This window comes from Emydura macquarii, unplaced genomic scaffold (genome assembly GCF_026122565.2).
Source record: "Emydura macquarii macquarii isolate MOO-44397 ecotype Brisbane River unplaced genomic scaffold, CSIRO-AGI_Emac_v2 contig_2205, whole genome shotgun sequence".
Classification (NCBI taxonomy): domain Eukaryota; kingdom Metazoa; phylum Chordata; order Testudines; family Chelidae; genus Emydura; species Emydura macquarii.
Window position 1 is genome coordinate 19,533,935 of NW_027132342.1, and position 27,467 is coordinate 19,561,401.

Sequence of the window (27,467 nt, forward strand, 5' to 3'; positions counted from 1 at the left end):
AACTGGAGCATACGTGGAACAGAGCAACTCCAGTTTTGGGAAGCAGACTTCCCATTTCCTCCAAAGATTCAGAGAGTGCATTCTCTCGACAGAGCAAAAAGACATTAGTGTAAAGGCAAGTGGGCTGGGCAGGGGTGCAGCTGAAGCACTGCTGTACTCTGGCTAGTCCTGGCTGCAAAAACAGACCCTAGGGCTTAAGTTAGCTTGGGCAGCCAAGCACTTCCCTAGCACTGGAGTCGGGAGCAGTGCCACCCAGCTCCTGAATCCAGGGGATTGCCATCGTGGCCTGCAGTTACCTTTGAACTGTACCAAGCTCACTTTGGCAGCAGCCCAGAGTCAGACCTTCGTCTCTGTGCCTGACCAGGGAGTGGGTGCAAATATAAAAAAAGGAGACGAGTACAGGTCTGCCTGGGGGGACTGACTGCTTCAAGCCACACACTCCTGGGCTGTAGTGGGTTGAACCAGTTCCATTGGTGCATGAGAAGGTGCAAGAGGAGAGGAACGAGACTGCTTAAAATAAATTATTTCTGATCTGGATGTTGCACTTGATGGTTTACAAAAATCTGCAGAAAAGGTAGAATCATTATCCCCAAAGTTGACTGTTTTAGTCTCACGCTTCTGGGGATGAACTTTTGAGCTACAGAGAGATCACTGACTTGAATGAAAAAAAAAGCACCTTTTCATCTGAAAGTTTTGTATCTACTATTGTGGAAGGATTTCCCTAAGATTATTAGCACTGAAAGATCACAGGTGGTTTTTCTTCCATTTGCTTGCATTGCATTTTACAAAATGCTTTCTCTGCAATCACTTTCATTGCTTTGTTGATGGCAAACACCCTCTTGCATGTTTTTTTTTTAAATTAAGGTTGTAGGTCCCAAAATCTAGACATTATAAGATAATAATTTAATGCCCATATTTGGTAAACGTGCTTTGTCTCATTTACATAAATAATGAAGTGTCCTAATAAAAGGACTTTTCCAGTCCAGCATTGTTTTTTCTCTAATGTTCAGCATAGCAGTGACCCTCAATCTAATCTGAACATGCTTCAGTTTGGAGGACGTTGGAGTCTGACACAACGGGATTTCACCAAAATTGGACGATGGGGAAAGCAATCCAGCCGTACTTGATCTGCAAAAGCAATCTGTGACTCCTTACAGTGGCCCCCCCCCCCCATCATTCAGATTTAATTCCTTTGGGAAGCGCATGGAGGCGGCAGTTATTGGGCCCCGTATCTGAGATGCCAAACACTCCTCTAGGACGAACACCACAGAGGGTCTATCTAGAGCATAGTTCCCAAGGAGCCTATAGAGCTATGCCTAGAGCAACGCCCTCCGTCACACTGTCCATAGCTCTGTGGCCATAGGCTGGTTGGCTGACTATTCTCTAATCTAGGCTGTCCTCACCATCAGGAAATTGAAACTCCTAGGTGGGAGTAGTGCAGAAAGCAAAAAAGAAAAGACTTTAACAAGAATAGTCAGCAGACTGAACTTTTTGTATAGAATCTAGTGTATTCAAGGGGGCTTCTGTGTTCTTGCTGAAGTCTAAGGGGAAATAAGACACAGAATGAGGAAAAGGATGTTTGTCCTGTACTCATCTTTAGACGAGCAGTATGATGTACCATAATGCATTTTATCCCTGGGTAGACTCATAGCTTACAAGGCTAGAAGCAACAATTCTGATGTAGTGTGACCTCCTATATATCATAGGACTTCCCTGAATTAACTCCTGTTTGAACTAGAGCATATTTTTTAGAAGAACATCCAATCTTGACTTTAAAATTTCCAGTGATGGACAATCCACTATAATCCTCAATAAATTGTACCAATGGTTATTGACCCTCCCAGTAAACATCTGAGATGGAAATGTAAGATGACAAGCATCAAGTGCAAAGCCTGGAGAGAGAGGTGGCAGCACACGTCACTTGCAAAGAAAACAGCTAAAGAGCTGGAGAAATGGAGGTGAGGTTTCCAGGATTTATTCAGGGAGGTGGGACTAACTACTGGGAGAGCAGGGAATGACAGGGTAAAACAAAAACTCCTTTCTGGGGGTAAAATACAACAATGAGGACTCAGCACATGAAGCCCCAATTCTTTTTAGAGGTGACTTGCTTAAAAAAAATGTTCATCCTTCAGGAAGTGGAGAGGACTACTATTTTGGGATGGAAGGCTTGAAAGGTATTTTTGGCATTTTGTTTTAAATCCTGCTTGTTTCTTCCCCTTTGAAATATCAGGCATGTCAAGTCTGATCTTCCATGGTAGCTGGTGAACTCCTTAGAGGTCTCTGGTGTAGACTGCAAGTTCTCTCTGACCTTAATTGAAGGAATGGGTTTGCGGATGACACCTTAGCAGAGGCACCCACTGCAACTGCTTCTAATCAGGCAGGAGAACTGGGAAAGCCTACATTTTTGGCAGGAGGAAGAAGAAATGCATGCAAAAATCCCATGTCCGAATTAGCTACCATCTGCTGGTAGCTGCCCCATTCAATTAATTAGATTTGCCATTGAAAGATAGACCCTTCCAGGCAAGGACATGGAAGATAAGATCTGAGTTCCAAGTGCAAAAAACAAAATGGGATTTAAAAAAAAAAACCAAAAACCTTTCAGACTCTCTTTAAACACGGTATCGGATAATTGCCTCAAGCTACAGATGTGCAACACGCCTTCTACTTCTGCTGCTCCTCTTCTTACCTGATGCTATTCTCCTCCCCGCCATGCCACTTACAAGAAATTAACAAAAAATCAAGCTAACCACAGAGCCAAGTGCTGCCTGCTCTCACTAATCAGCCTGTGTGGACATTTAGCACCTGAGTGTAGACTAAAGTCTTTTAAAATGACTAAATAGGTCCCACACAATGCTTTCAAAGCTTCCTTTGTGTTACTAAGGAAATAAAATCTGGAGACTGAAACCCACCACCCTGCATAAAAAATAAACCAGTCCCCTGACCCCCAAAAATACACCCAGTTTACCTAGACCCCCCATGGGCTAACTCAATCCTCTCTCTCTGTTTGCTGGTATTCAGAATGTCCCAGCATAAGGCATTCTGGCTCATCAGTAGCTAATCCAGAACTAGACAGAAGTTTAAGCAGTTTGAGTGATTAGTTTATACTTTTTTATGGCCTATTCCAAAGCTCATTGATATCAATGGGAATCTTTCCATCTGCCTTCAATGTGTTTTGGATTAGGTCCTCATGTCCTAGCTGCACTTCATAGTCTGGGTTCATTCAGCACACACTTCTGTGAAGAATTTAATTTTAATCTGGTGCTTTAAAACACACTGTACAGGGAACAGCGCCTTCTTGTGGTGCAATGGTATCATTGCACGTGTGTCTGCACTGTCTCACATTGGGGAATGGAATGCCTGGCACAGCCTGTGGCCTGTATGATCCTTAGGTTATAAAAATTTACTTCCAGTTGAAGCCTAATACTATTGAGGACTTCTGGAAACACCAGGTATACTGCAAGTGTGAGGCATGAGCCTGCTGGACCTCTCAGTTCCCCACATTCTGCAGTTTAAGTATTGTACATGTAGGTACCACTGACAATACTCGCTCCCTTCCCCCAAAGCATTGCACTGCGGCATCAGCAAAGCCCCAGTCCACAGCTGGGACTGGAAATAGGGTGACCAGATGTCCCAATTTTATAGAAACAGTCCCAATATTCAGGGCCTTTTCTTATAGAGGCACCTATTACCTCCCACCTCCTGTCTTGATTTTTCACACTTAACTATCTGGTGACTAACTGGAAACCATAACTATGGATACCCCAAAAGAAAACCATCTAGGCTCAAACCATTAAGAAATCCGATGCAGCTGTTTTGTGGAGAGGGAGCATCAGGGGGATGGAAATGCTGGATGTGCTGCAGGGTGTGAAAAATGTGGCAGGGATTTAATGGGGGAAAAAGCTCCCCAAAGGAGCTATGTAATGAAATGAACTGGAGAACAGAGCAATAAACTACGTGCATCCTGTTTGGCGCCTTCAGCAAAATGCACCTAGGCCAATGGGAAGAAAATTATGTATTCATCACATCTTTATTATTTAGAGCTGATGAAAAGTGCCACACTGGGAGCCTTTGTGTCTATAATCCTATATTTATCCCCATAATATGTACAGTACAGGTGGTAGCAGTACAACCTTCCGCAGCTCTTGCCCCTGCCAATATGCTACCACCATGTCCTGAAGAGACTCCCTCTAGGCTTGAGAAGAGAGTTTAGTCCCCAGGGCCCAATGCATTCCATCTTTCCGGCATTCAGAATGCCCAAAACAGGGCAATTAATACACGCTTGTGAGGAGGACACTTACGTATCAGCACCTGGATTGAGATTGACCTGCTCTTTATGGAAAGCCTACTGATTTGCAGTCATGTAGAAACAACTTTAAGCAGTTATGAATATGAACCACCCCCCAGGAGGGGAAAGGCTCTGAGACCCAGCTCCTGGTCCAGCTTGGCCTCCCCACGATTAACCTAATTGTAGAAGTACTTATAGGACGTGTTTTCACTAGAATGTGACCTTCAAAGCCTCTGGTTGGCAGCAGTACCATGCTGTGAGGAGCTCTACAAATGCAAGAACTAAGCAGCACTCCCAACAGGTGAAGAGAGAAGGAAGAAAAGGGAAAGGGAGAATGAAGCTGGACAGATCCGAGTGCAAGTTTAGTTTGTACTGAATGGAGAATAAGAGAAGCTAAGGGGAGGGCATGGTAACCAGAGGAGTAGAAATGGAATACAGCATTTTCCATGCCTAAGTCACTGGCTTTGATTTTGCACCAGATAAGAAGATCCTAGCTGCTGGAGGGGATTGAGTCATGCAGACTTCGACCTCAGGGTCACCGGTTCTGATCCTGCCCATGTCAGTATTGATAGAAAGCCATTGCTGCCCTACATCTCTTCAATGCCTGTGTGAAGTGGTCTCAGTCACATGTCTTGTAGAGAGGAGCCCATAACAATAGCCACAACACCAGCAGGCATTAAATGGCTCCCCTCTTAGCTGTCTCAAAGAGGCAAAGGATGGAACCTGGAGACTCAACTCTCCTTTCCCTCTTACAAAAGCCTCTGGGTTATAGTTGAGGCATGTTAGCAGATAGCATTTGCTGGGGAAGTCTAAGTTGTGTCAGTGGAGTAGATAGAGGACTTGGTATCTAGAGAGTGTTGATCCAAACACCAAATTCCTTACAAAGCAGGAAACAAGGGGTGAGCAGCAAGCGGATGGTGTCGATAAGAGTTTAACATAGGTACTGGATGCAAAAAGACCAGACGACTAGTAAGAGGGTCTTTCTGAGGGCTTAACGTAGGCAGCGTTCAGCAGCCTGAACTCCTGGGGACTTCAATAGGAGCTGAGGATGCTCAGTACCTTTCAGAGGAGCACAACGCCTATTGAATGTGGTCCTAATTCAGGGTGGTCACCTGTTGCTATAGGTTCAGGCCATGCCTAATTTGGAAGGCTGTACTGCAGTCCTCCAGAGAAGGTGCTCTCAGAGGTTAACTAAATTGTAAAATGTCTTCAGGGTGCATACATCATCACTGCCATGTGCTGTCATGTCATCCTGCTACCAACATTGTCAGACAGTTTTTAAACACGGCGTCTCCAGGTGGCATGTAGAAGCTTCATATGTGTTACCAATAGCTGTGATGTGTGCCTGAGATTCCTGAATGCAGATGTGATTCAGGTTCTTGTCCGACTATTGGTGCAAACAGGCATGCCCTAAAGGAGCAGCGGAGAAAAGATTTTGGTGAATTTAGGAAGAGAAAAAGCAAAATTGAAGCATTTTTAAAGCAGTTTCCTATTTCTGTACAAGGCAGAAACTGCTGGATAAGCCTGAAGCATTTGAGGACTGACTGTGGGTCAAAGCATTTGAGGACTGACTGAACAAGTTTTGGAGCATTCGGAAAAGCATTTTTGGAGCAGAAAGTCCTGAAAAGGTCAAGGAAGAAAAAAAGGAAAAATAAAAACTCCAGGAGTTTGTCCAAGAAATAAAGTGTATGTCTAGCAATATCAAAATGGTCTTTCATTCTGGGAAAAGTTACCTTCGGATAAACAAGATGATGGGTTCTGGGGATTCTGTAACTTCTGGCTTTGAAGTGAAATTGACACCAGAGACTCCTGGAGTTATCTCAGGAAGCAGGAAATCTGAACTTGTTTCCCCCAGATCCTTCTTGGTATGCTGCCAAAAGAGAATTCATCAGTCCCCCATGTGGTGACAGATTAATGCTTAAGTATGAAGAGTGGCATGAGCTGGTTGAAAAGAATGTATCATAGTGCAAGAGAAATACAGGAACGACCTAATAGGGAACATGATTACTTGGAAACATATGAAGAAGTGCACAAAGGAAAAGATCATAAAATCTATAGATAGAAATGATCTATTAAGTCATTTTATCCACTCCCATGTGTCTAATTCAAAAGGGTCACATGGCTTTTCAAAATCATCAGATATAATTATCCTCCAACGGCACTCACAATTGCATGAGGCACAAAGGCTGCTGTACAAACAACTTCCTAAAACAGTTAGCTGCAATTGAAATAAGCCAAACAGGGAAATATGGGAGATGCAAAGAGGCAATCCCTTCTGTCTGCTCTCTATTGCTATTTGCTTGATTCTGTTTAAAAAAATATCTATACATGTACTTCAAACAGACTCTCAATGTCTAATAGATATTGGAGCAGGTCATCCATTGCTTGCTATAAAGGGCTTTAAAAAAAACCCTCAGAAAACTTATAGCTGCTGGTGGGTATTTACTGGAGTGGGAGAAACAGCCTATTATATATGAAATTATGTATTGTGAAATCTAAATTGTCTAAAAGTCCCCAGAGCATGGTATGGGTATTTATTGATATTTTTATACATGTACGTTGACTATTAATGGCAGTTCCACTGAAAGCCACATAACCCACAGACGTTTGACCAATGAAAATAGACTAGTTTGACCAATTTTCTTCATACTTTTGATGCACGTACATATGTGCATACAAAGAACCAGGTATTCCGCAATTAATCCATTGCTACAAATCCAAAGGCACTCACATACATTCTTAAGAATGGAGCACAAAAGCAGAATTCCTTCCCACACTTGGAAAAGAAAGAGGCAGGCAGAGATTGCATACTACAGGACAGTACAGTCTACTCAAACAAGCCTGGACTAGTTTAATTCTTAATCTTGCAAAGGGTGTCAAAAATGCATGATATAAAACCAAAAGAATAGCTCTACATAACACCCATCCATTAAACACAGTTACAAACAAGTTATTTTTTTAAGCAAAATAATGTTGAGGTAGGAAAGCAGCAGCTACTCTTGAATCTAAGATGGGCCCAAGAAACACTGGAGGAAAGGAAAAAGAGAGCACCTTTTTCTTTTTTGTGGGCTTGGAAAGGAGATTTAATAAGATTTCAAGACTCCTAACATCTGCCCCTTCCTAATGGAATACTTCAGAGCAGGTCAAAGACAAAAGGAACAACCCTAAAAGATTGAAGTCTCCTATTCCTAGGGCAGGTAGAGATTACATGGTACACACTCCCACACACACTCCTCCCCGACCCCCCGTGTGCCTCACCTCTGTTCTGGATGGTCTACTTCTGGGGCAAGAGACCAATCTCCAGGGGTCCCATAGTTCTTGGCCTCTGCTGAGTGCCAGCAGGTGGTGCTAAGGAGTGCTAATTGCAGTGGTGGGTTTTGTGATGTGGGCAGCAATTTCCATACTCAGAACCCAAATAATTCTTGTTCCCTTTATTTAAGCCATAGTTTAAGTTTCAAAAAACCTTTGCAGGGGATGTAAAATTCAGAGACCTTGGAAAGATTCTACAAACTAGCCCACAATCAAGCCATTCAGGTTTAGAAAACCCAGTCAGTGCATAACACTTCAGGTGCAATAAATACTAAAAAAAAAATTACTACCTTCCATACAAATCCCTTCTAAGACTCATTCCTTCCATAGTGCCTACAATGAAAGAACCAACAAAAATAATTTTCACTTCTGGCTTCTTGATACAACTTGAGAGTAGGTATGATGTAAATTATTTCAAGGCAGTAGTGGTTCATATTCTGTCTTTTACAGAGCAGAGGATAGAGTCAGTTTATTTCTAGAACCAAAGCATTGGGGTGTTCCATTCCGCCACACCCTCCATGTCTGGAGTATTCAGGCCCTTTACACATAATCTGATCACTAAGCCAAGTGGTGCAGTCTGCTAGAGGTCTAGAAGGATAAGGAGACCAATGAAAACTTTTAAAATGTTGCCCCATGAAATTAAAAGTTATGTCAAGATGTATAAATTGTATGCAGTGTTTATGATCTCCCAGCTGAGATTTGTGAAGCCAGAGAGAGAGAAGCTATTCAGTAGTCTGCTGTACATGGGTAAAAATTACTCATCTTTTGACAGAGACACTAAAAACAAGCTTCTTTACATTTTCTGGTGGCTTCAATACAGGTGGAATTAAAAGAATCTGTGGCAGCTTCCCAAACAAAGCAAAAAGAGTTATCTATGCACATTTTGACAAGAGAGAGGTACAAAGAATGGAAAACAAAACACCAAGGAGGCTTGGTCAATATCCCCTCCATCAACTAAAGTGTCTATGAGATACTGCGTAAGGTATTGCTGAGTGCAAAATGGCTGCCACATTTGTCAATATGTTGTCCCTAGGTTGGGCAGTGGTTGATTTGAGGGCTTTGCAACAGGTCAGTTTCATTGTTGGAGATAAACTAATGTCATGTAGTCAAGTCTGAGGTAATCTATTTACACGATGTGTGCATTCTCAGCAACAAAATGCATACATCCTGTTACTTTTAAACTGAGACACACCTAACCTCATACAACTCTGGAATCCCCTGAGCAACCGCCAGGAGCAGCTGACTCCATCATTAACTCTTCAATTGTCTTCAATTGTCCTCCCAACTGCCTAGACCTTCCTCACAGGGCTGCCTGACAGACCCAAAGACAGGAGCCAGAAGAGCAGCAGCAGGCTCAGGACACTGCCCGCTGCTGACTTACTGCTGCGTGGTGGATTCTCCACACTGCCCTCTTCTTTGAAAAAGGATGTATCCGCGCTACCACATTTGACTCACTGGAAGATACTTGTGCCAGAGGGCTGCCACATGCCCTTAGCTCAAAGCCCAGGTTTGCAAATCACACCCTGCCAAGTTTGAGTGTCCCACTGTGGTTGATCTAATGTGCCAGCCATTTCCATTGATTTTCTATGAGCCACATAAAATCTAATGCTACCATATAGTTTCCTAACCAGAAAGACAGGTTTGGCCCAGGTCTGCTTGAAATTTAAATAAATCTTCCTGATACATTTCCTCAAAGATTTGCAAAGACTCTTCTCTTTATGAAATCAGTAAGTGGTGAGGCGCTTGTTTGATAAGCTGGCTTCCTCCATTGTCAGTCTTGTGTTGTGTCAGTGCTGTACAGCTTATCTTTTCTGGAATGGGAGAGTAACTCCCAATTCCTTACCAGAAAGTTTCTCAAATCTTCCTGCTGCTCATGTAAACATACAACACTGTACTGGAACACCACCAACAAACACTGGAAAAATTATCTTCTACTCCTTTCTCCCACAGAGCTTTTCTCTATGCTAGTATTTACTAGATTCTCTGGTTCCGATTTTGCCATTGTGGTTCTCTTTTTCCGCTATTTGCTGTTTGTCAGAAACATTCAGCAACTGAACAGGAATTTGTTCCTGCTTCATGCTGACAAGAATTTTAGTAGCTTAAAGTCCCCCCAGACCCTGTGTCTCCAATCAGTTCTCAACCATTCCCCATTTTCCCTTCCTATCCCAAACACGATTGCTTCTATAATTTCAACACCTGGGAGAAGGACAATTTGCTCTCATATATACAAGCCACTACTTAAACGGAATTTTCAGATGGCAGATGAAGGACACCTTTCCTGGTATCTATTATTAGCCATAGAAAAATCCAAGCTAGTAAGCAGCTCATCCACTCTCAGCTATCCAGATATCTTGTTCCAAATCTAGAGATGCAATGTTTAAACCCAACTTCCCCCATTTTGGACAGGTGTGTGGTTCCCCAGTCACTATCTCCACCTGAGACCAATTTTGCTGTGTGATTTTTGGATAATCTATCCCATAGCATTTTTAGCATGGTTGGTCTGATAACTATCACATTCAAGCCAACGTCTACAATAAGGTCTGGTCTACACTACAGACTATATCAGTGTAAGTACATCACTCAGGGATGTGAAAAATCCACACTCCTGAGTAATGTAGTTATACCAACCTAACTCCCCCGTGTAGACAGCACTATGTTGGCAGGACAGCTTCTCCTGTTGACATAGCTACCGCCTCTCGGGGAGGTGGATTAAGTAACTGATGGAAGAAGCTCTGTGTAAGCTTGAAAGTTTGTCTCTCACCAACAGAAGCTGGAACAATACAAGATATTACCTCACACATCTTGTCCCTCTAATATCCTGGGAGCTACACCACTACAACAACACTGAATACAGTCTGTATTACACATTCAATAGCCAAACCCACAATGCTGTTCATTACCGCCCGTATCTAAAGGAAAACTATGGGGCTACCACCCGTGCTGCCAAATTTTCCCTTTCAGCTTGGTCTCAGCCTGTTTCTTGATCTGGGTAAGGGACTACCCTTAGGCACTTGTGATACTGTAGTCCCTTGAATTTATAAGAATCCTTTTAGTGGCCAATCTTTTACTGTACCATCATTTAACTGAACTACTTCCTTTTTTTCATTATCACCAATCTCTATAGTTTTACAAAATGAGTAACACTGTTTCAAAGTCATTCAAAAGTATCATGAATCCAGCCACAATCCCCTTTTTCCATACAGATCTGTACCTATAGGCCACATCCTAGCCAGCTATAACCTTATGCAGCAGTGGTACCTTCTGCACTACACAGCAGGGGGGACACACTCCACAGCCTCACATAGCAGCCATGTTTTTCTTTTGAAGCCCTTGATATGCAACTCCCTGTACAGCTGAGCATCAATGTCTTATCCAGGTTGCCTGGTTTGCTTATTTCCTCATCCAAGCAGCTAACTTTAAGGTGGTTTGTAACCCCTGGATTTTCTTCTCTAGACAGTTCTCCGCATTCCCTAAGGCTTTGCTGCAGTTCATCTTTGTTAAGAAGTTCCAAGTTGACCAAAGCCCTTTGGTGTTTTTTTTCTTAGAAAAAAATTTTGTCTACGGTAATCAAGATGCTGTTCACTTCTTCAGTCAGGGGTGGCAAAACAAATTGAACATTTCGTAGGTAGGTTCCAAAATCCATTCAAACGTTTTGTAGCTCCTGATTCAATATAGTTTTTATTTCCAAATGTCTGAATTTGATTTCTGCTTTCAGATTATATCTCAGTCCTTCCTGAGAAGCCTCCAGACCCTGTTTTAATTCTTCCTGACCTGTTTTTAGTGCTTCTTGGATAGTTTTGATTTCTGTAAGCACCTCACTGACTTTTTCCATCATTATTCAACAGGCATACCAGCTCACAATTTCTCTCCTTAGAAATTTAACCCTGCCTCTGATACCGGTAACCAGATGCCAGCAGAGTTCAAGCAATTTCTGTCATTAGAAAGAAACTGATATCTCGGAGTCAGGTCCAGTGTAATTTTGTTTTATTTACATGATGTACAGGAGTCCTGTTACTCTGAAATCAACATGACCTATCTGCATACAGGCAATGCTAGAATCCTCAGCTCAGTCACCCCGGAAAGCCACCAGGAACAGCTGCCTCTGATGCTCTCCTCCAGATCTCCAACCATCCTCCCAACTGCCATGGACCCCTCCCCCTCCTGGCTGCCCCTGAGACCCATTCAGCAGCCAGAAAAGAAGCACCGGAGTCACTGTCCGCAGATTCATCACAAATATACTGAATGCACTCCCAGTAACTCAATGTTTTGGGACGTGTAGAGTAGAACAGACACTAGAGGAAGCCAATTTCACTTGATTTGAAAACAATCATTTACTCAATCACACTATGTGGAAAATGATTTTGTTCTGACTACACCGGCAGATAAACTTTTTCAGAACTGGTTATAGGTCTTATAGACAGGTACGTTTCCTAGAATAGGAGGAGCTTGACTTCAGTGCCTGCTACTGGATAAGGGGTAAGTAAAGGACTTTTATAATGCCCCTTCTTTCCAATGTATCAAAGAGTAGTAACTTCTAGAAATTAATTACTATCAAGTGTCTCCAAGTTCAAAAAATTGATTTTTTTTCAAATAGAACTAAAATAAAAGTATTATAATGAGCTAAAATATAATTTTGTGTGTTGAATGTTCCATAATGCAAGCAGCAAAACAGGCATCAAGAATATCATTCTTAGAAAGGCTTTTCTCACCTCCCTAACCCCATTTTAGATCCAAAAGCAGGCTGACCAGTTCTCCCTACAACAGCATCCTAACATGCACCACAGCATGTGACATCATTAGACATGGTATAGTAGAACATCGGAGATATAAACACCTCGGGAATGGAGGTTGTTCATAACTCTGAAATGTTTGTATCTCTGAACAAAACATTATGGTTGTTCTTTCAAAAGTTTTACAACCGAACATTGACTTAATACAGCTTTGAAACTTTACTGTGCAGAAGAAAAATGCAACTTTCCCGTTATTTTTTTTATAGTTTACATTTAACAACAATGTATTGTATTTGCTTTTTTTTTTTTTTTTTTGGTCGTCTCTGCCGTTGCCTGATTGTGTACTTCCAATTACAAACAAGGTGTGTGGTTGACCGGTCACTTTGTAACTCTGGTGTTCGTAACTCTGAGGTTCTACTGTACCATCCTATGGGTGAAGGAAGAGTCAGGCATGTAGTGTAATACTACTGTACATGAACTGAGAGTTCAGTGAGTCAAGTAATCCAACTAGCGAGCTATTTCTAGGCACCATATAAATCCTAATAATAAAACCTTATTGTCTCCGTCCTCCTTGGCCAGTCCAGAAGGCTAGGTTGTTCAGGAAATCCCATCAGTGAAGGAAAGACACGAAGATGATAGAAGGCAAACCACCCAAAATGTAGCAGCTGAAGGTTAGCACATCTCCCCTTCACTTTCAACAAACCAAGTTTACACAAAACAAAAGGAAACAAGGTTAAAATGAAGTTTATTAGTTTTTTGTTTTGTTTTTTAAGCTTTTTTTTTTTATAGAAAACTGTTTGTGAAACAGCTATTTTATTCCCATGGCAGAGTGACCCCTGAAAGATGCACTAACCCCTTCTTAAGGCCTTAACAAGAGAAAATTTGTTTTTGTTTTTTTTTAAACTCAAATGTTTAAAAATTACACAATTTACAAAAAAAAAAAAAACCCCAACCCCAAAATAACCATATGGTATAGGCTATTAAATTGATATTCCCCCTTCCTTTGGAAGAAAGAAAAAACAAAAATCAAAAAACCAGCCACATACTAAAGAAGGGTTAACTGAATTTTCCTGGACAGTTTAAACACACATTGATTCCATCAACATTCAGACTTCCTGTTCAACTTCCCATCCTGGCAGACAAACCAACATCCTCCTTTAGCCTGCTTTCAAAATAGACGGCAGCTTCTTGGAATGATTATGGGGTGTTCATCATTGCTAAGAAAGGCAGAAACACCCTCCCCCCACCCACCATTTGGTACAGACATATCCACATCTATAAGGTGTGTGTATTTGGCTAGCAGCAGCTACCTTTTATTTCACAAGTCGCATGACCTAGGAGTCAGATGTTTTTCAAGCTTCTATTGTTAATCAAAATAAATAGTGTTTTTTAAAAAGAAAATATTGTAAACTCACTTCCCACATGTACACATACGAACAAATAATTGTCTGAAGCCATCCAATCCTTCTGCCCACCCCAAAGACAGTTTGTAATGAAAGAGGATTATTTTCTTTAAATCTTGAGCTCTTCTTCCAGAAGTTGGGGGAGAAGAAGAGAAGGGAAACAAATCTGGTTAGTGGAACTCAACTCCACTCTCTTTTCAATAAAAGGGGGATAGTTCAGGAGCCTTGTTTGGATTCTGGACTTAACATGTACTGTAGTTAGAAGAAATTGTGAATTTATCTGGGTTTTTAATATTGAATCAAATGCATAAAAAGGGATAGTGCACCTTTCATTTAAAACAAAGTCTTCCAAGACTAAAAAATAGATCTTTATATATATATATATATATATATATCTTATCCCTCCCTCTTTAATTCATCCCACCTGTTTCCTCTTTTTCCCTCCCCTCCCCATTGTCACTATGGAGTTTGTGTCCATGGAAACAGCTGGTTCAGACTCCTTGGTCATATTCTGTGATGTCATCAGTCTTGAGTGTGATGTAAGAATTTATGAAGGAAGTGCTGGCATTGGCAGGCACATCAAGAGGGGGCATGGCTGCACAGTGGGAGAGATTCCATTCAGTCATGAATGTCCACTGCTTTTTATCTCAACAGCCTAACCTGCAAAACAAAGTGAACACAACACTATTAGTATACGTATAGTTTGTAACAGGCCTCTCAACATTGCCATCAGGACTTCAGAGCAGCTTATCCAACCACCTGTCATAGCAGTAATGCCAATAGTTCTTAAGCTTATTGAGGCAGAAGTTTACAGAAGCATGATGGTGGTGATTTCTTTACAACAAATTTTCTATGGTGACAAGTATGGGATTAACAATACCTGGAGACTGAAATCTATTTAGCTACAGAAGAGGTACAGCATGTGCAGCCACAGAAGCATAAGGTTCCCCCCCACCACCACCACCAAGCCACAGACCTTATAACACAACCACTTCCTGCAGTGAGAAGATCATTAATCCTTAGCCTGTTTGCCGGAAACTAGCAATAAAGAGGCCTAATTAGGATCAATTATGATGGTGAATCTGTGATGTGATACCTGCCCACTAGGAACTGGACTGAGACTCCCAACACATTTCATATAGATAGATCACCAACCCGTCATCAGATAGTAACAACTTTCAATCAATAACTACCTGGGACTGTAATGGAACTGATGACAGAGTTAACAGGTTCCATATCCGCTTATTAATTCCCTGAAGTGACCAGTCCTCATTAGAGGAAGGATGAGCTACATTTTTGTACAGTTTACATTTCTTTATGCTGTTTTCTTGTTGTAGGTTGCAGCCTACAGGGCTAAGATTAGTTTAAGGAACAGACTCAGGAACCTCTAACTCTGGCAAGGCCATTCCTTCTCTAGGATGTTTAGTATTTCAACCGTACACCCCAAGAAATCCTGTGAGCAAAGATACAGAACTCCAGGAATTTAAGTAAAGTTGGGACAAAGGTAGCTCAAAACAGGAACTGAATTCTCCACAATTAAAGCCACACTTCCTGCTAACTTTTCTAGAAAACACCTCACTCGCCCAGACAAGTGGCCACTGCTAAGAAAACTTAAAAAGATTTAAATATTGTATTCCTTCTTGAGACCCAGGATTTAGTTATTTTGTAATAATAACCCTTTGCTGTAGCTCATATATCCTTCCCCCATCTTAAACGAGCTAAAGTTAAAAACCAAAACCAAAACATATGCTGAACTTATGTACTGAAGTTAATAGCATTAGGGATGAATGCACAAACACACCTACTACTGACACTTACAATTCCAGAACTCCCAACTGGCTGTGATATGAAAAGACAAGCTATGCTGAGTATCAGCACCCAAAGTAGATCCCATCCCAGTAAGTCCTACTACTTTACTGCTAAAATTCCCACATACAGCAATACAAGGCTAAGAGCAAACAAAAAGACATGAGGCAAGTATAGGTATCACTGAAAGAGAGAGGGAAATTCCTAGAAGTAACAGCCCAGGCAGCTAATCCTTGTTGGTATTCATTACTGTGCAACTGTAAGCCTGTATTGAAGGAGTAGCAAGCCCATGCTGCTGCCTCTGGCTTCTCTACAACTGTGGCTTGCCCATGCTTGAAATCAATCCAGAGCATGAGGCACTGACTCATGGAAGGAACAGGCTCACCACATATAGAGAGCTTCTCTGCTCCTGGAAAAAAACGAGAGCACCAGGTGCGTGTGTGTGCGCACACGCGCACGCACGCAAGCACGCACAGTCCATATCTAGAACTGATACACAAAAGTTCTAGGGGCAAAATGGCTCAGGAACAGAGGAGCAGCAAACGGACAGACAACTCACTGCCATTCCTGGACTTGATCCAGAGCATTAGAGTGCAGGGCTCCTCTTCCCTTACTGGACTCAGAACTGAACCAGCAAAAAACAGAAAAACCCCCCAAAACACCCCAACAGTCTATTCCTTCTATTCTAGCAGGCAACTTCACAGCCCGACTTCCACCAACAGTGGCAACAGGACAGACATCTGTCCCACTGTGAAAGGATAGTTACAGAATTTCTCTAAACTATCATGCATATCTCACTGATTTAAACTTACAATAATAGCTTTGATTGGGGGGAGAGGGGTACAGGGCCAAATCAGAGGAAAGGATCCATTAGACATTCTCTATTAAAAAAGGAGCAGGGAGAGACATCAATATCTCCAAATGAGCAGTATCTGGAAGAGGTAGGTAGAAATGCAACACCCAGCCTCATGTACAGCATTCATATATTTGTGATTTTATCCCCCTTTCCTCTCTCCTATCGGATTCTCAAATACTTATCAGAGTTTCGAAGATGCCTTAACTCATCCTACTCCATACTTTCACTAGGCTTTTATTCAGAGCTTATGGGCCAGATCCTCAGCTCCTTGTCTGGCCCCTATGAAGCCCTCCTGCAGTGCGAAGTGGCCCTAAAGATGCCCTAACAGAGCAGCTACAGATTCTACCGATGAAGAAGAATCCTCAGCAGGCAGAGGCAGTTCTACAACACCCTGCTTTTCTTTCCCTTCCTACACTTACATAAGGGGGCAGCCTAGGAGCAGGAAGGAACATGCTGAGGGAACATCTAGCTCTTGTGAAACCTGCCCAGCAGAACAGCTCTAGCAAGCAGATACCAGTAAGCATAGGTTAGAGGAGACCTGGAGCAGCTTTTACTTTTGATAAGGGCTAAACTGGCTCCTAGGTCTGGAGGAGCACAAAGATGGCTTTAAATCACCTCTCTTTTCCCTGGGGTCCTGTGCCAAGAACTGGTCAGCCAGATCTGGTAACCCTATATATTTAAGCAGCAGATCCTTACAGTTTTGACAGGGAAGAAGCCCTACTGTATGGGGTTAAAAGGAGAAGTTATTTAACAATTTAGCTATACAGGAGAGGGCAAGCCACACATAATCAGGCTCCAATCTTGTACCCTCAGGTTAGAGCTTCCTTGGCCTGAGCAGCAGGAATCTCCATCTACAGCAAAACAGGAACGGCAGCAATGTACTATAAAACCTTCCACTTCCCAAAACTTAATACCCAAACGTGGAAAGATGACATTGCCATTCCTCCAGTCAAAATACCCAGGAGGATGGAAGCACTAGCAAGCTCTGGAGAAGACAGCAGTGAGTAACAAGGCCATGACCCACACATAAATAACCAAGAGTATTGTGAGGCATAGACTGGGCCATTTGAAAAATCCCTGAAATCAGGCAACTAGCAAAGGCTGCAGCCCTACAATCACAGTTCTGACCTGTACTGCATTATGCACCATCTTCTGCATTAGAGCTCCTTCTGGCTCTCTGGCCCAATGCACTGCACATCAGGTGGTAATTTGCAGGACAGAGGCTGCTGGCTGGCTGTGGAAGGAGCTGCTTCTCAAGCTGTAGCTCTGGGCTCCCTGCTCCTCTACTCCAAGAAGCAGAGGCCTATGAGGGAAGTAGGGGAACTGCCCATGAATATACAGCAATAGTCAGATAGGAGAGAGGGCTGCTGGAGAGGGCAGGAGAGGAACTAAAAAGGAGCAAAAACAGCCTTGCAGCTCAATAATCTGATGTGCTCCCTGTTCCCTCCTGTGAATAATGTTTAGGCCTTTCAGTTCCTTCCCTCCTCCCTATTCAAAATCAAACACTGGCTCCTCCTGAGCAGCTCCAGTCTTTAGCTCACTGGCCTCTCTATACTCCTTGAAGGGGAAGGAAGTGAAGGGATGAGAGAAAGAGGATCATGACCAACAGGAGCCCCTTGGGAGAGACAGAGGAGAATGGCCAATCAGCACTGTGTGAGAATGGGCATGATTTGAGTGTGGGAGGCTGCATAAATTTGGGGACCTCATTAATTGCATGGGGATGCTGTATGAATTAAATCTGGGGGTCAGCCCAGGCAGGGACCACTCCCCTTCCCTCATCCTGGTGCTTCCTGAAAAACCTAAATAGAGAAGCCTGGAAAGGGACCCCACATATACATGGCCCTAAAAGTAGAGCACTTTCATTGTATGTCACACCATAAGCAGTGGAGACTTCTTGTTTATGGTGTGGCATACTATAAAACATCAGTGTTCAATGCTCCAGTCCTTTGTCACACATTGTGATGGCATATTTTTCACACTGGCAAGTTGGATGGTTGACAGGCATGCCTACAACTTCCCATGGGGAGCAAAGGAATGCTGGGGGAGAGGAGAGGTAGGGGCAGAGTTGGAAGGGAAAAGAAGTTGTCAAAAGAATCTTTTCCCCCTTCTCTCACCCTTTAATCCTCCCCCTCACCTAAAAGGGCTTGTCACAAGCAAAAGAAAATGTCCTGGGATCCACTGTTTCCTTACTGGGGGAACTTCTAGAAAGAGGGGAGGAACAAAATACAATTATTAATTATTATTATTATTAATACTTTGAGCACCACAGCTGTACAAAGCATTTTATAAATCTAAGATGACAGATATCTCCCCCGTGGAACTTACAAAGGATCAAGTACGAAACTCAGATTAGACTGCCCTGTGAGAGGGCATTAATATTGGAAAACTATGCAATTACTCTCCTCTAAGGAACAGACTACTAGTTAAGCAACTTGAAATTGAAAAACTCGCATGAAAAAAAATTAAGGGCACATTAATGTTCACTGACTTCTGAAGTCTTAAAAAGCAAAGATCTAACATTTGTCAAGGTGGATAAAAATAAATTATTTTAAAAATAAAAATATTAGATTAAAAAAAAAATGAAATACAGGGTTGTTTTTTAAAATAAACCCATTTAAAATTAAATTTGAAACTGACAACCTATATTAAGGCCTAAACTTATATTCTATTAATTTAAATTAAATTAAAAAATAATATTAAGCAGCACATATTTGGTGAAGAAAGTACATATTTGCTTTTAAAGAAAGTTACACCATTGAACTGGCAGACATCATTGGCTAAGAACCTGGAACCAGACTTTGTTGTAGTGCTGAACAACTTTTGAGAGCAGGAGCCAGGCTCTTTTGCAGCTGCAGAGAGTATATCTTCCTCATTTCAGTTTATTCAACTAGTTCAGTTCATTTACTAGTTAATTCAAAGTTAAGAAACCAAGTAGGAACTGAAAAAGCAGGAAAGGTTGTCTACCTCTTCCAATCTACCAATAAGAACTAGATGTGACAGGGTGAGATCTCCTAGTTCGAAAATCTTGAATGGCAAAGTGACCAGAAACAATTAATTCAATCCATTAACTACAGACAATACTTCCCTTTAATGAAATTAGATAGTTATGCATGTAAAATGTACTTTTATAAACTTTTTGATAAAAGAGTGCAAGTATCAAGCACATTTAATTTATTTAATATGCTTAAAATGCTGTTTTTGTGCATTTTAATTGAATTTTAATTTCCATCCAAACAGATCTTAACACAAGTAACACGTAAAAATTAATTTAGTAAATAAGGAATGCATCATGCAACCATTTTCTAGCATCATAAAATGTAAAAATTAAGAATCTGAATAAATGCAAGTTAAGCTATATATAACTGCTTAAATAAATGTATATAGATACAGTGTATCCACCTGCTTAGAAAAAAGAAGCACCAATTTAACTGTAAAGGTTATATTTAATTTCAAATCAGCATATTTTAATGGTTACTAGCCCATGAAAATCAACCTCTCTAACAAAACTACTAAAAAGTACAAATGCAAAACAAGATTAACATCTATTATTTTAACCAAGGTTTCCTGGTTACTGATTTAAAACATGATTAAAATCAGTAATTTAAATTGCTTTTATTTAAAGAATCCACCCTGATTATCTTAAAGAAGCCAGCTCCACGTCTGTTCAAGTTTACAGAGTTGCAAAAGACACTAACAACACACTCTTGCTAGACCATTATCCAGTTATTTCTCAGCCACACCATCATTCATATTTTATGGAAACCCAAAAAGTAAAGTTTAATTAGAATAATCTTGATCTTTACTATTTAGGAAAAATTGACAGTAATAAATATTAATGGTTAATCTTGTTTGAATGGCTATTTTTCTTTAACAAAAGTCTAAGAATTTAAGAGCACTAAAAATCAGAGGAGCTGAGCTACACCAAGCTAGTCACATTGCAGAGTCCTAATACCAAACACCAGCTGTTTGCTGCTGTTGCACATATAAAACACAAAACAATTTATTAAATCTCATTTCCTTCATATAAAATACCACAAAAACCACTTCATAGTCACTTGCCTGGAGAATAAGGAAGCTTTTAAGGCAAGATTTAAAGAGGAAGTGGCTGGGAAGAGAAATGAGTCAAGGAGGTGGGGAAACAGCTTTAGTTAGATGAGGCAGTGGAAAGAACAGTTACTTACCTGTAACTGTTGTTCTTCAAGATGCATTGATCATGTCCATTCCCAAATTAGGTGTGTGTGTGCACCAAATGCACCAGTGCTGGACCATTTTTCCCATAGTGGTACCCATAGGAGCCGATGCTAGCACCCCCTGCAGTGGCATACACAAGTGCCCACATATAGGCGCTGTCGGCTCCCCCTTCCCCTCAGTTCCTTCTTGCTGGAACTCCGACTGAGGGGAAGGAGAGTGGGTGTGGAATGGACATGAGCAACACATCTCAAAGAACAGCTACAGGTAAGTAACCGTTCTTTCTTCTTCAAGCGCTTGCTCATGTCCATTCCCAAATTAGGTGACTTACCAGCAGTGTCTCTGGTGGCGGGCAGGAGTTCATGGACGTGACATTTGAAGCACCACTCTATCGAAGCCAGCGTCATCCCAAGCTTGCTGCATTAAGATATAGTGGGATGTGAAGGTATGTACTGATGACCGGGTAGCTGCCCTGAAGATATCCTGGATGGGGACACGAGCTTGAAAGGTCATAGATGAAGCTTGCGCTCTTGTTGAATGGGCTGTCACGGGTCCCGGAGGTGCGACTCCAGCCTGCTCATAACAGACTCGGATGCAGGCCGTAATCCACTTTGAGATAGATTGTGAGGAAACCGGCAGCCCCTTCATCCAGTCCGCAATAGCCATGAAAAGTTATGTCAAATGACGAAAAGGTCTGGTCCTGTCAATGTAAAACGCCAGGGCCCATCTCACATCGAGAGTATCTCTTCACTGAAGCTGTGAGGTTTGGGACAAAAGACAGGTAGGAAGATGTCCTGGTTAAGGTGAAAGTGAGAGACCACCTTAGACAAAAAAGGCAGATGCGGGCATAGTTGAACTGTGTCCTTATAAAACACGGTGTAGGGTGGTTCTGATGTTAATGCCCTGATCTCCAAAACTCGTCTGGCGGATGAAATAGCCACCAGGAAGGAGACCTTCCAGGACAGGTATGTAAGGGAGCACAAGGCCATGGGTTCAAAGAGTGGTCCGGTGAGTCTGGAAAGGACCATGTTCAAGTCCCACTGAGGAGAAGGCTCCCTTATTGGCGGGAAAAGCCTTTCTAATCTCTTAAGGAACCTGGCCGTCATCTTATGTGAAAAGATTGTTCTACCTTCCACTAAAGGGTGGAAGGCAGATATGGCCGCTACATGGACCTTAATGGATGAAAAGGCCAATCCCTCTTGTTTCAGATGGAGCAGATACGCCAAAATATCTGGGATCGATGCCTCAGTCAAGGACACGCCACGTTCATGGACTGGGAGGACCACTCTACTGGGAGCCACCGAGGCCAGTATCCCAAAGAGCTCGTCCAACTCCTCTATTTTAAGGCCCAGGTTAGAGGTGATCCTTTTCAACAAGTCCTGGTGCACTCTAAAATCATCTAGTGGTACCGCTGACAAAGTACCAGGAACTGCCTCGCCTGGTAACGATGAGGAAGCCGATAGATGAGGTGGGGGTGGGGGGCCTCTGCTCTGAGAGGGATGGATTCCCCCGGGCTCGAGATGTGTGAACCCTCACGGTTGGTCTCCAAGTCCACGTGCGGCGCCAAACTTTTAGGGTGGGAGAACTGCAGTACTGATTTTCCTCTCCTGGAACAGGACTTCAGATTCCCGAGGGAAATCCCCACCAGTAAGGTCACGGTCCAGGTCATTGACCCTGTGGCCACGCTCCCATTGGCGGCACCACAGGGAATCTGGGCATCGGAGACACGGTCTGCCTCATATGAATAACCTCCTCGCTGCCCAAGGGGGAGGTATCAAGTCCGATGGCCAGCGTGGCACCAAGTCCAAATATCTCACAGTGCTGTGTAGAGCATGTTGATGCTCCAGCACCAGTGAGTGGTACAGAGAGCCCAAGCGATGGGCGTGCCGGGACCTGCTCTTGTCCTTTGGCTTTTTATATGGACTAGGTGAGTGAGGCCTCAGTGCCAGGGAGACATGCCGTGAATCTGGCAACCTGCACCACTCTGTGGTGGTGTTCCGCTTAGTGCTGGTCCTCCGGAGACCGACGGCGGGAGTCCGGTCTTGACCTGGAGAGTGTAGTTTCAACTCCAGGGACCGCCTGCGCACCAGTGAATGGTGCCTTGAAGATGGGGACTGCTGGGCAGATCTGTCCCTCAATATGTTGCCCGTTGGTGCCAGTGCCAAATTGCGGTGAGGTGGCCTGCCGTCCCTTGGCGTCAGTGGCATGGACAATGCCAGGAGGTCTTTCATTGCCTGGAAAGCCTCCGGGGCCGATGGCACCACCAAGCGGTGAGGGTCTCTACTGCTACCCAGAGTCAATGGAGGGCTCGGTGCTGGGGTCAATGCTTGCAGCAGCGAGGGACTCTTCTGAGGCAGGGAGGATTGGTGGCCTGACATGGGTCTCGCCTGGTCCCCTTTAGTCTTCTCCGCAGGGGAACATCCCTGCTCCATGCAAGTCTTCTTCAGCCTCTTCTTTGGTACTGGAGATGGTGAACGGTGCCAAGATGAGGAAGAGGGTGCCAGAGGAGCACTGCGTGCCGAGGCCATTGTACTCCGTGCTGAGTCCGATCTGCCAGGCTCTGACACTGGTCTAAGTGCCAACTCCCATCAGGCTAACCTTGAAAAGAATATCTCGTTCTTTCTTAGTCCAAGGGCAAAAATATTTACAGCTTTTGCACCTCCCACAGACATGCGCTTCCCCCAGACACTTTAAACAACTTTGATGCGGGTCGCTTCTCAGTATAGGCTTCTTACATGACACGCACGGTTTAAACCCCAGGGAACGGGGCATGCCCCGACCCTGGGATTTTAACAACTAACAGACTGGAACTAACTATAAATAAACTATTAACCTTGTACAATAAAACAATGAATAAACCACTTGGTTTTAGCAAGAGAACTTGCAAAGGCAAGAGACGTTCCAGCAGCATCACTGGTAGTAAGAAGGACCTGAGAGGGTAGGGGAGCCAATGGCACCTATATGTGGACACATGTGAATGCTGCTGCAGGGGGTACAAGAGTTGGCTCCTACTGGTACCACTAGAGGAAAAAGTTGTCCGGTACCGGTGCACATGGCACGCACACACAACTAATTTGTGAATGGACATGAGCAAGCACTCTAAGTAATAGTAAAAGAGCAACTCTCACATGCTGAATCAGGGAAAAGGGGCAGAGGCAACCAGGACCACAAAGTGCAAAAGAGTAATGAAATGAAGTCAAGAGACCCATTTAGTGCCAATTGGAGGGTGACTGGGGACACCTGCTCCAACAGAAATTTCAGATTGCAAACTCATTTCATTTAGGGCTTGTCTTCACATACAGTACTACAGTGGCGCAGCCGCTAGCACTTTACTGAAGACACTCCTATGCCGACAGGGGAGCTTCTCCCGTCAGCATAGTTAATCCATCTCTCCAAGAAACAGTAGGTAAGTCAATAGGAGAAGCTCTCCCGTTAACATAGTGGTGGTCTACATGAGGGGTTAGGTTGGTATAACTACGTCACTCAGGAGTGTGGATTTTTCACACTTCTGAGCAATGTAGTTATATCAATATAGGTATGTAGTGTAGACCTGACCTTAGGCTACACAGCTGCCATCAGATAGCAATGCCTTTTGATTTTGGGTGCTGTGTATATTGAGCAAGGGCAGAGTGATTTGCAAGATATCTATATAACTCAGTGGATAGTCTGCAGAGCCAGGGTATGAGGTGGTGCATTTCTTAATGGCTTTGCATTTTGGTAACCAACGTAGTAAGCTAAACATTACAAATTCATGAGACTGTGGCCACACAGATACAACTCTACCTACTTCAGCTCCACTCCATTTTAGAGGAAAGAGAAAGTGTTTGGCTTGGGGGGAGTGTAACAGGTCCCTAGTAAGGGTCACTTCCTGCCCCAATTTTGGTAGAGATATCCTGCATCCTAAAAGCAAGAGGACTACAAGATTATAATCATTGTGTGATTATAACCATCTTGAAACACCAATGCAATTAAATTTTGACCTGGCAACATCCATGTTACAAAACTGCATTTACAATAAAACTAGTTTATTCCCAAGTACAAATCTTAAGAAGATGGCAATCCTACACCTAAGTGAGTAGGTGGGGTTTTTTTTTGTTTGTTTGTTTGTTTTTGGACGTTCATTATTTAGGTTCCATAAAATTAAGGAAAAATTTCTGAGGTTCCTGCACACATGGAAGAGGCAAAAATATTAGTGGATGTTTCTGATGTTGAATATGGGAGCTGGGTTAAATCCAGCAACAGTAGGAGGGCAATTATTGAACTTTGCCCTTCACCTGTAAACAAAAATAATTGCTAAAACAATATAAAGATTAAACTACTAGCCTGAAGAGAAAGGAGGAATAAAAATCAAAGTGATCCCAGTTATAACCTCTGCATGTGTACAAATCAGAGCAACTTCTCCCACAGAAGTGGAAAGAGGGCATGGGAGGAACAGGAAGTCCTCCGCCCCAACTCACCTGTGCTTGCTTTTATTTCCATTCCCAGGAGAACACTTCCCCCCTCACCCCCGCTCCGACTGCTCTGTGCTGAGAGTGCCTTTCACCATCTTGTTCTGCAAGGAGGGAAGAGAGCAAGGAAGGAGGGGCTGATGAACCAAGCCAAAAGGAGGAGGAGCAGGGAGATATGAAAGAAAGCAAGAGATAGGGGTAGGGAAAGAGAGGCATACAGAGAATGAAAGAGAGAAAGAAAAGTCAGTACCCTGGAATGAGATATACAGATTTTCAGACAGGATTTTCTCTATGACAAGAGTTGTCATTTAGCAAGAGTAGAGTTTGGTTTTAAATTTTTAAAAATATATACAGAATGTAATAAGAAAAAGAAAAACAAACCCTCAAAATAATACCCTTTAAAAGTGACTTGCAAAGAATTTTTTAAACAATGGGCATGTGCCCTTTTATGGTGTATACAAGAGGCCTGAAAGTTCTCTCCTCCACCACCGTTATTCAACCCTAAAAATATCAGGAATGTTGAGCATGGCCATCCCTGGCTCTGTTGGAGCACCTATCGGATGTCTCAGAGGATTTATAAAGCTAGCTCTCACACCTTAATTGCAGAGATGGAATGTCAGATGTTAATTAGCTACTGAAGTTAAATAGAGATTAACAAAAAGCAAGGAGCTTTAAACAGTCTAATTATAAGTCTCTTCCTCTCTCAATTGCTCAACTTTCACTCTCCTGGGTCTCACAAAGTTAGTTTAACTTGTCCTCCAGTGAGTTATTTTAATGCAGAGGTTCTCAACCTTTTCCACATCAAGACCCCTTTTTCCATACCAGGATTACCCCACCACCACCTCTAGTTAGGATCCCCCTACTCTCCCATTTACAATATGGGAAGGGCAGGGTGGTTATAACCCCAGGCTGAGAACCCATGTAATTCTTCCCAGGGGAAGGATTTGGCACAAACTAATGCTAATCAGTGAAGCATTCAGCAAAGGCAGAACCACATTCAAGCAAAGAAAAGCCTTCCATTTTTTCTTGAGCTCAAACAAATGACTCAAAACTTTACCATGAATGAACTTCATTGTGAAACAGAACCTGCAGATGAGGAATGCTCATTTCTTTCCATAAAATAGGTAAAAGATCTGCACTGGGCTTACTGTTAATACAGGTCACACTTTTACAGCTTCATCAAGTACCTGTTTTAGTTCTACTGGCATCCTCTGTCCCTCCAAAGCTTACCAGTGAACTGAATGGTGTTCAAATAGCTTGTACAACAGACTGCATTCTAGTCACAAGGCAGATGTGTTTTGCTGTTTCCTGTTATAGTTTAGGCACCATCATTGCAAATACTAAAACAACACTGCCAACCCAACCTATCTGCAAGAACTGAATGCTGGAAAGCTTTAAATGTTTATTTCAATTTAAATTTTTTTAACCCTATAATGTGTCGTCAGTGGACAGCAAAAACAGGAAGTCCTTGTGTTATGGATCCTTCACAATCACACTAGACAAATGTGAGAAAAAAGAGAGACCTCTATAGTTTCATCCAGCTGTTGGGGCAGTTCACACCTTGAAGTTATTGTTTCAGGCTGCCTGTAGAGTCAGGCAGGCATTAATGCATTGGTTTATGCTTGCTTCACATTTTCGAGGTACTCTCTGCGAACATAAGGACTAGATTTTATTTTTTTTTAAACAATGGGATGAGAAAAAAAGTGATGATCAGCCTCCCTAAATTAAGAACCAACATCCTAGAATCTTCCAGGCTAGACAGGATCTGAATTTTTCACACAAAAACAAACCACCACTATTTTTCAAAATGTGTGGAGGTAAATACATAAAAATATCTTGTTGGGGTAAAACCACAAAAAAGCACATGCTCAATATACTCTTCTCCTTTACAGAGATCATTTTTCAGCTCTACCTTGTAAAAATATCAGAGGCCACCGGATGTCACTCTAACCTAAGGCACAGAAGAAGAGAGCTGCTGACAAGTACCAGAATGGAGTAACTGAATTCTCTGAAGTCCTCTTGCAGGTGCTAAGGAACAGAATCCCTACCTCTCAGAATCTAAATTACAAGTTATGCTGTCTATATTCTCACACAATTTAAATAGTTTCCTACTAGCCACCAGAATTGCCATTCTTCCTGACATTTTTGATCACCTAGTTATACACACTGATGCTTCAGTAATTTGTACTGAGGATGTGAGAGGGAAATAGAATCAGCTGAGCAATTGTACTCAACCTGGTAACTGCTGCTGAACTATGACAAGCTGTTTCTATCTCTGGCAGGTCCTTGCTTCCAACAGCTGATTAAAAACTTTTCCATGAGCTGTTTTTCCTTCCTTCTTGCATCCCTGGTAAATCCCAGAAAGAGCTTTCACCAAAAAGTTGTAATATAGTATCCAAAAGAAGCAGCGTATTGATTGTACCATAAAAGATAGGAAATTAA

At 42.5% G+C, this 27,467-nt stretch overlaps 1 protein-coding gene across 4 annotated transcripts in view; it reads right to left on the reverse strand.

Annotated features, from left to right (window-relative positions):
• Positions 1-13,052: 13,052 nt before the first annotated feature.
• The window catches only part of TCF20 (transcription factor 20), a 211,086-nt gene continuing 196,671 nt past the window's right edge, over positions 13,053-27,467 (reverse strand). For 2 of the 4 annotated variants that reach the window (XM_067559625.1, XM_067559624.1), the window contains exons 5-6: positions 25,035-25,162; positions 13,053-14,387 (exon numbers count right to left, since the gene is read on the reverse strand). In XM_067559625.1, coding sequence (XP_067415726.1) covers positions 25,079-25,162 — 84 coding nt within the window. In that variant the 3' untranslated portion in view covers positions 13,053-14,387; positions 25,035-25,078. The remainder of the gene's footprint in view (positions 14,388-25,034; positions 25,163-27,467) is intronic. The other 2 variants (XM_067559626.1, XM_067559627.1) reach the window with 2 other exon arrangements.